At 42.0% G+C, this 9,530-nt stretch overlaps 1 protein-coding gene across 3 annotated transcripts; it reads left to right on the top strand.

The window, feature by feature from the left end:
- The first annotated feature begins 433 nt into the window (after positions 1 to 433).
- Positions 434 to 9,329, top strand: LOC116046054 (tetratricopeptide repeat protein 39C). Of its 3 annotated transcripts, XM_031294200.2 has the most exons (14): positions 434 to 908; positions 2,378 to 2,426; positions 3,226 to 3,354; positions 3,524 to 3,638; positions 3,822 to 4,221; positions 4,849 to 5,017; positions 5,137 to 5,230; positions 5,313 to 5,420; positions 5,510 to 5,619; positions 5,708 to 5,831; positions 5,944 to 6,041; positions 6,136 to 6,240; positions 6,337 to 6,375; positions 8,564 to 9,329. In XM_031294200.2, the coding sequence occupies exons 1-14, from the start codon at positions 763 to 765 to the stop codon at positions 8,654 to 8,656; spliced, it is 1,779 nt and encodes a 592-aa protein (XP_031150060.1). In that variant the 5' UTR covers positions 434 to 762; the 3' UTR covers positions 8,657 to 9,329. The 3 variants fall into 3 exon arrangements, with proteins under 3 accessions (XP_031150060.1, XP_031150062.1, XP_031150061.1); XM_031294202.2 differs by lacking the exons at positions 434 to 908; positions 2,378 to 2,426; positions 3,226 to 3,354; positions 3,524 to 3,638 and having other exon boundaries at positions 3,968 to 4,193; XM_031294201.2 differs by lacking the exons at positions 434 to 908; positions 2,378 to 2,426; positions 3,226 to 3,354; positions 3,524 to 3,638 and having other exon boundaries at positions 3,978 to 4,229.
- The last annotated feature ends 201 nt before the right edge of the window (positions 9,330 to 9,530 follow it).

Raw genomic sequence — 9,530 nt, 5'->3', positions numbered from 1 at the left:
TGTAATAGCAGAAATATATAGGCCTACGTCAAAACTATATCCTGGTCGACCCTATCAAAATTGGTGACACATGGAGGCAACACGTTTGGTAACAGTAACAAATAAAGTAACGTTAGGCCATATGCGATAAAGTATGACAGCAACCGTTTATAGGTGACATTTCTAATCAGGTAACAACATGTGATGGGTCGCAGAATTTGGTTTAAACCTGTACTTCACAGCGTTTGAACTTACTAGAAAAATATGACACTTGAAAGCGCACAAACAAAGACATAACTAAATATTAACTACATGGAGAATATCAACCAGGTGCTTATGATATATTTACAGCTCTAACATTGATTTACTTAAGCTTTTCCTTTTGAAAGCCCCACCTCGGTTAATTATTGCTTAGTTGCGCCTCTATGTTTATAATTCCGATAGCACGCAAAGGCATCACATTTCCTGCCTGCACAGGAACACACGAACCACCGGCCGGGCGGCAGAATACGGAACAGCGACACAACCGCTGGCATAGTATGGTAGACGGCTAGCACAGGCGCATGTAGTTAGTTATCGGTTAGTTATTTGAACATGTTCGTTTGTCAGTCTCCTCATGCAAAAATATGAAGGTGATTGCGTTTGCTCAAAACTGCGCCACTGGCTGAGACTATTGTGTCAGTAAACTAACGAGTCATACTGTACCGCACGTACCCTCCCTGCTTCTTCTCCTCCCCGGCCCCGGCCGCTTTCAGCTCCTTGCCTCCGGTATTAGGTATCTCAATGGCGCAGCCGAGAGAACCAGCCCCGGGAAGCGTGGAGGATGACAAGACGGACGATATCAACGACGCAGAGCTGGCACTGAAAGGGATCAATATGCTCCTCAACAATGGATTCAAGGAGAGCGACGAGCTCTTCAGATTATACAGGTCTGGTACTGTCTATTTCAGAGACAATAACAAGCAGTCTTTCTGTCTATTTTGACGTTTTGATGGATAATTAAATATGCTCTAGGGGGTTGTTAAATGTTATTACAACTTTAGCTATCGTGTCCAAAAGTACTACTGTGGTCAACCAGCATAAGTAGAAGCCATTACCACCTTTTATTCCCGGCAGCACTGCCTTTGCTTAGCTTGCAAAACAAAACCCCAACATCCTTGTCACGCTTGTCTACTGTAGCACCATATGATCAGGTCACAAGCAGGATACATCTTGTTTAAATACCCTGGGCAAATATCCACACCCACAATGTGTCTTGTGAAGCTCAAACAGTCTAACATTGCTCTGTTTTTATATGGTGACACCGACAGGCTGCTACGTGTAAATATGCAAATGTTTTAAAAAAAGACATGCTTAACAGGTTAGCAGTCCTGTCACGCCAGTAGCTTGCTTCCAGTTACTTTAAACAGGGTTGTGTTAAATATCTCATCTTGGCCCAGCTAGTTATTATCAAAACCACACGGCAATTGTTTGGATAGTTGCAAAACTAAGTTGACCAAGGAATTTAGTATTCACGGTTAGAGATTAAACTTGCAATAACCCAGTGGTTCCCATCCTGTGTGTTCATCCTGAGGGTGTATGGGACATTTTACAGTATAGGAAAGCTGAAATGTATTCATCTATGAATACATCTATGCTATGCTAAATAATATGTTTCCACATGACACATTTTTTTTTCTTCCTTTTTTGTGGATTTACTGGATGATTTCAAATAAAGAACACCTGATGGGTCACAGGTAGACGTTACTTTGCTTTTTAAAGGAGTCACCGCACACGGACCATAGTCCACTTGCTGGTTGCATGATTTTGTATACATGCAATCATTCTGTGCTGTTATTATAAGGGCTGATTATCTCTAGGAAATGTTTGCTTTCAACTTGAATGTTGATGCCACAGAAGGGCAACCCCTATGTGTCCTGACCCCTGGTGAAGGCTTAAATGTCACCTCTTCCACTAATTGCATTTAGCACTATGTGTCATCCTGTTTTGATTGCATTAGAAAAAAAAAGGAGGGAAGTGAAAGACGCATAATATTAACACTGCAAATGAGGATGAGCTTGTGACTGCCTGTATTCCCAGTTTCCCAATAATGTTCTCCTGGCTCTGTTAAGGGGTCATTGTGTGTTGCATTATGGGTGTAGGAGATTGGGTAGGGGTGTTCAGTGATGCATTCCACACCCTTATTGAATCAAGTTGCTTTTGTCTGACTGTCATCTTGTGCCTCAACTTGTCCATGTCTTAACAGTGAACCAAACCAGTGTGCTTGATGCGTGAAACCGACTGAACACATTTTTGTGACTCCACCCATGAAGTTTAATGGCCTCTAGAGCCGTTCCCTGTTCACACAGCATGTCTCTCACTGACATGTCCATTATCTGTTCCTCATCCTCTGTTTCAGGAACCACAGTCCTTTGATGAGTTTTGGTGCCAGTTTTGTGAGTTTTCTGGTGAGTTAAGAAGCAACATCGTTTTGCAGCACTCTGTTGTTTTACTTCATAGTTTAATTCCGCTTTAAAACCACTTCTGTTTCACAATGAGGTTCAAGGAACTTCCCTTGTCTTTCCGCAAGGCAAAAAAGCCAGACTTTCTTTTTCTGGCACAAAACTATAGGTGTGGCTGACTAAACTGATAAGTGGATTGAAACTCAATAGAAACAAAAGGAAGATGTTATCAAAAATGAATTGGGAGTGCAACCCTCCCATATAAACAACTAAAAATCGTGTTCAGAGATTATGATGCAAGCTAGCAGAAAAGTTGGAACTGATCAATTTAGAGATATTATAACTTAATTCATTAACATTAGAACTATAAAACTATTGTAAAACTCAAGGTAAAAGAAAAAGTTCATTTAAATTTAGCAACTCTACTTCCTTATTCTATATTGAAGTGATGAACCAATAATTGAATTTAAAAAATGTAATTGCAAAATAGATTTTAATGTGTCTGCCTATCCTATTCCATTTAACAATGTGTTTGTCTCCTGCTTTCAAATTTTACAGTTTCCATTTAGTGATCACTTAAATTTAGAGACGGCTCTCTCTGTAATTTGGAGATGTACGAGCAGTGTGCCACCTGAAGATTAAATCAAGCTTTTGTTTTAGTTTAGTTTTTCTGCCATCTGGACTCCAGGGTTCAATGTGGGATTAGACGTTTTGCTTCACTAGTAAAACCTGTCGATCCCCAGCATTAATTTGGGAATAGTTGCATGTCAATAAGAGGATTATTTATCCGGCAAACCTTTTGTAGAATGCCATGATGACGTTTGAGGAGGAGAAAATGCAGTTGGCCTTTGAGGACCTCAAAGCTACAGAGAGACTGTGTGAGAGTGAAAACACCGGTGTTATTGAGACCATTAAAAACAAGATCAAGAGGAATGTGAGTAACCTCTTCAATACTTAACTGAATTGAATGTATACAGTATGATATGTATAGAAGAAATGTAATTCTTGAAAATGAGCATTTTATGTTGGACCATAATGTCCAGGTTTGCGGTTTGTTAGCTTGCCTGTTACATCAGTCTAGTGTGAGGTGTCTGTGTGGGCAGATGGACTCTCAGAGGTCGGGGGTTGCTGTAGTGAACCGACTCCAGAGGCAGATCATCATTGCAGACTGCCAGGTTTACCTTGCAGTGTTGTCTTTCATCAAACAAGAGCTGTCATGTAAGGGAACCTTTAGTCCTTGTTTGTTAGCTCTGAACGCTACACATTTATCAATGTGAAATGAAAATAAAGAACTTTGCAGTTTTGTAATATTACCAAATGCATATTTTACTACTAGTTTAACTACTAGTCCTCTGCAAAGCATAGCATGTTTCACTGACCTCAGTTTCAATCTGCTGACAGCATACATCAAAGGAGGCTGGATCCTCCGTAAAGCCTGGAAGATGTACAATAAATGTTACAGCGACATCACACACCTGCAGGAGAGCAGCAGAAGAAGAGCCTCTGAACAGCAAGCAACGCCGCCTCCATCTCTGTCCTCTGACACGTCCGACCACAGCCTCACGTCTTCACCCGGGCCGAGCCCATCCCTGGGACTGGGCGGCATCAGCCCAGAGGCTCTGGATCGGCTAAAAGGTTCGGTCAGCTTTGGTTACGGCCTCTTCCACCTCTGTATCTCCATGGTGCCGCCGCACCTCCTGAAGATCGTCAACCTGCTGGGCTTCCCTGGCGACCGCCTTCAAGGCCTGTCAGCGCTCACGTACGCCAGTGAAAGTAAGGACATGAAGGCCCCCTTAGCTACGTGAGTATGTGAGTGACTACGTTTGTGTATCTGTATTCTGGCTGTAACTTAAAAGTGATCTAAGTCATTCAGCATAATTACTAGAATAAAGAAAAAAAGATGTCCTCTTTTTTGAGAAGTACTGTCTTATGATGGTGGCTACCACGAATCGTGCCATAAGTAAAAATGACTGCATTGACCAAACATTTAACAAATACAAAATCAACAAAACACAGAAACATGAAAAAACTTCCTGTAAGCAGCTTTAATAACAGACTGATGCCAGGTCCCGCAGCCCAGACATTCCTTCATTAATAAATCATTCTTAATTATTTCTTATTCCTACAATATGTTGGCAACTATGTTTGTACTTAACCCCTTTTTAAAAATTAAGAGTGGAAATTTGGTCACGTCTACCAAGTTAACTAAATGTTGATTAATCATGGTCAATAATGGTAACACTACACTGTGCTGTTTTAGCTTTTTTTTGTGTCTGTATTTGTTAAATATGGTTAATCTCACTTTATAAACCTGTTAAGTTAAAAATCTAAAATGTAAGAAAAAAAGCATACAAACTGTTCTAATTTCAAACCAGATGTTGTCATCTTTACACTCCCACTCATTACAGCCTCTGTGCTTCCCTCCCAGCCTGGCCCTCCTGTGGTACCACACAGTAGTGCAGCCCTTCTTTGCTCTGGATGGCACAGACACACAGGCAGGCCTGATGGAAGCCAAATCCATTCTTCAACAAAGGGAGGCCATCTATCCAAACTCCTCCCTCTTCACTTTTTTCAAAGGCAGAGTCCAACGCCTCGAGGTGAATACATGTTCAGAATAAACCTTACTATCGACTGCTATGTGGCCTATTCTCCTGACTTGGGGAAAGCTCAATATTGTCTGAGCCTGTAACTCACACCACAAAGTTCCCCTTTCTAGTGCCAGATCAGTACAGCCTTGATGTCCTTCCGTGATGCCTTAGATCTGGCCTCTGACCAGAGGGAGATTCAGCACGTGTGTTTATATGAAATAGGTACTATTTTCCCTCTCAGAATTCAAACCACCTTGCTCGGCGCTAGTCTACATCATCATTTCTGATTTGTTGAACATTATAGGTTGGTGCAGTATGATCGAACTGAACTACAAAGAAGCCTACAGGGCCTTTGAGCGACTGAAGACCGAGTCTCGCTGGTCCCAGTGCTACTATGCCTATTTAACTGGAGGTGGTAACAGTACAAACAAATAAGGCTTTAAGGGCATTTCTTGTGAGTTTGGTATTGGCTTCTAATCCATATTACATTTTGTTGTCTAGTGTGCCAAGGAGCCACAGGCGATCTGGACGGAGCTGTCACGGTTTTCAAGGATGTTGAAAGACTTTTCAAACGCAAGAATAATCAGATAGAGTTGTTCTCCATGAAGAGGGTGAGTATGCACTCGGCTGATTTTTCTATTGCAAATCCTTGGTGCAAAAATACAGTTAAAATAAGTGTGTATGCACACATTTGATCAGGCTGAGAAGCTTAAGACCACCAGTCTATCCAAAGAACTCTGCATCCTGTCTGTGATTGAGATTCTTTATCTGTGGAAAGCTCTGCCCAACTGCTCCACCGCCAAGCTTCAGACAATGACACAAGGTAATCAGTTATAAAATGTTTAAATCATCAAACTAGTTTTTGTGTGTTGTTTTGCAGCCTCGTTTGTTGTTGCGTCATTGGGCGTAGCGTAATTGTATTTTTCTTGTTGTAGTCCTGCACGGGATTGACGATGCCTCGTGTGCAGGCCTGAAAAACCTGCTTCTTGGTGCCATAAATGGATGTCTTCATAATAACAAAGATGCCATTCAGGTACTCTTATGTCTGAATATGCAATGTATAAGATGTGGTGATAATAGCTATAACTTATCTAGTGTGCATAACGTGCATAACTGATTCCCCCCAGTTTTTCCATCTGGCTGCAAGGGATGAGGTTGGTCATCTGAGCAATTCCTATGTGCAGCCCTATTCCTGCTATGAACTGGGCTGTGTGCTGCTGAACACCCCAGAGGTAGGGGTGTGTGTGTATGAGAGAAAGAGATAGAAAGAGAGACTGTTTCCCTTATCTAAGTTGATGGAAAAATTACACATTTTGTCTTTTTTCCAGTCTGCAGGGAAGGGCAGAATGCTGATGCTTCAGGCTAAGGTACAGTTGGTTTCTTTATTGCATGACTTTTTTTTGCTTTCTTTTTAAAGGTTTGTACTGGTTTTTATTTGCTTGATTGTTCATAAACTTTAAGTAGGTGGTAGCAAGTTCTGACTAATTCTCCAGGCTTAATTATTAGTTTACCCCTGACGAAGTCTAGCTAAGATCTCTGAGATCAAAACATTGCCTTTTTTATTTTTGTAGCGCAATTAGTAGTGTTTGGGTTTTGTCTTATTTCTGCCCTCAGTCAAAGTTTTGGATCAAGGCCCTGTAAACGTTTTTAGGATGTGGGCACTCTGACAGATCAATACACTCGCTGCCTGATCAGATAATAGCATATATAATTAAGGAGCAGCAAGCCTTGGTTCCCCTTGAAGTCTGTAAACTTAGTACAGTGGGTTGCTGGAGTCAGAGGGTTGATGGTGTCAGTCACTCCAGCTGGAAAAATAGCAGCCAACAAGCTCCATAGGCCATGGATGTAGACTGGGTTTGTGTGGTCTGCCTGCTCAGCCACCAGATCATGAGGCACTGACCAAGAAAAGAAGAGAATGTGCAAACACATCCGCCTTCACAAGGGGCGACGCTCATTTCCTTGGACACAAAGAGTGGCTGGCTGAAGCTATGCCAGGTCCGTGTCACTATGTCTGTGTGGAACAGCCTGTTAATTGGACTTCCCCGTTATGCTGCCCCATGTGTAGGAAACCAGGGATATTTTGCGCCCTCTGGGAGAGGGAGAACTTACTGCGACTGCATTAAATCATGACACAGCAAAGCAGGCCACATCCCATCCATGCTTATCTGACTAAGTAGTGTGCCCCAGAACATCAGGTGTCTGAACATCTTTTGTAAGAATGAACAATTGTGACAAAACAGATGTGGTGAAGACAGTTCCAAAAGGCTACATAAGTTTGTGTCTACACAATGCAGTAAATGGTGTCTGCATTGCCTGTGGTGCGCTGGGTGCAGCCTCTCCCACCTGAATAGCATTGGCGATGTTTGGTGCAACAGCATTGACTTTGTTAGTGGACAGGTAGTCTCACTTTGCCAGACCTTCCTCCACAGCTACTGCAAAATAGCCTCGGAAAGGAACTTGTTTTGGTGGAACGTGTGTACGTTTTAGTCGTGCAACAGAAAACTCAGATTGGACATATAGTCTAGCTAGCTGTCTGGATTTACTGAAAGCGTAAGATAACAGGCATCTGGCGGAATTTCCGGCGGCAACAGCAATCCCGGAAGTGGAACGTCGTGGGTATAGACTAGTGAATGGGCAGCTGACATTGACGGAGTAAAGATCTCACTCTCTCTGCTCAACATGACATCATGACTTTGCGTAAACATAAACGGCCACTTTCTTAAGCCAAGTGGCATGTTATCTGTACGCATTTTGAGCTTTCCGCGTGTATGTCTACGCTGTATACAGTGGACGTAAACATACACGCCACTTGGCGTGTTATCGTGAGAAGAAAGCTACGGTTGGGTTTAGGAAACGTGACACGCAGATTGAGTTTAGGAAAAAAAAGAACGGGGTTGGCTTTAGTAAAAGAAGAAAACGATGGTTGAGTTTAGGAAACGTGACCACAATGGAAATAAGTCCTGGAGTTTGTGTTTTTATCCTCGATTGTATTTAATGTCTTTTCATGTGTAAGGCATTCTTGATACAATTAAATAAATCAAATCAAATATGACACGCATACACGATCCCCAGTCTCCTGGGTGAAAGTCCTGTGTTTTACCCATCCACCACCCCAACCAACTTCCCTACGCGGATTTTCGCCCCTTCATACTACTTGCTACGGCGTCAATTCACACGCAATCACAAGGTAATGTAAGTCACTGGAGGCCAAAAAGGGTTGATAAACATGCTAAAAAGCGAGTTTGCGTCTTGATAACACGCCAATAATGGCATACAAATTGGCGTGTCATACATACGCCATTTCATGAGATCAGTCTGCTCTGCTGTTGCTGTAACAGCCAACTCTGCGTGCCTGAGCAGATGCAGCAATGTCTGACAGGACGAGCCGAGCAGTGGGCTCTCTGCTTATTTAATTGATATGCTGCCACATGATTGGGCAGCGAGTGCATTGATCAGTCCGAGTGTGCGGACCGCAAAGCTTGTTAGAGGGCAGAGCACGAACAAAATACATTTATTTTATTCACTATTTTGTCTTTTTTTTCATGGACAATGCAGGAGGACTATGCTGGCTATGACTTTGAGAACAGGCTCCATGTTCGTATTCATTCAGCTCTCGCCTCCACGATGGCTGCTGCAGCCCAGCCTTGACATTTGATCTGCACCTCAAAGAACTGGAAGAAATGTCTTTAAGCCACAATACCATTCGAGTCACCAATGTTATTTATGTTTATTTTCATATTCTGAGCCAATGCATCATTTTAAAATGTGTGCAATATATACAGTACAGTAGGTGTTTTATGGGAGAACAGTTACAAGGTGTTTTACAGTTACTTAATGGTACTGTACTTTACAATAAATTGGAATTGTATTGTTTAAAGGCTAATTTTAAAACTAGATGGCAGTCAAATCAGATAAAAATAAATTAATTTTTAAAAGCATCAGGGATGATCTTTCCTCTGGTTTGGAGGGAAGTCAGGTCAACTACAGTAATGGCACATGCAGTATTGACTGACCTTTGTCAGTCAGTCGGTTAAAATGAATGACTCAGCCAACTCTGTCTCGGTTGCTGACTTTGACATTTGTGATGTGAAGGATTTGCTAATCCATAGGAATGAGTACTAAACTGATTCTTTTTTAAACGTAGCCCCTTTGTTTAAGCAGAATTGTTTTTATCAGTGTAAATATGTCTTGCACACAGGTTTTAATAGATGTGCCAACATGATGTTGTGAGCCTTGATGCACAGTGCTACTCTTGGCTGTGAACTGGTTCTAATTTATATTGTTTGTTTTAAGATAATAAAATGAATATTGTAAAATGGAATATTGTTTTTTTAAAGATTATTTTTTTGGGGCTTTTCCCTTTATTGTACAGTGACAGTGAGTAGACAGGAAAGGGGGAGAGAGATGGGGGACGACACGCAGCAAAGGGCAGCAGGTCGGACTCGAACCTGCGCAGCTGCAGGACTCAGCCAACATGGGGCGAACGCTCTGAGTTAGAGGCCGCCCCAAAGTGTAATATTGT

Source organism: Sander lucioperca, chromosome 9, assembly GCF_008315115.2.
Source record: "Sander lucioperca isolate FBNREF2018 chromosome 9, SLUC_FBN_1.2, whole genome shotgun sequence".
Lineage (NCBI taxonomy): Eukaryota > Metazoa > Chordata > Actinopteri > Perciformes > Percidae > Sander > Sander lucioperca.
Note: the sequence above shows the minus strand (reverse complement) of the source record. Positions and strands in the feature narration are given on the sequence as shown.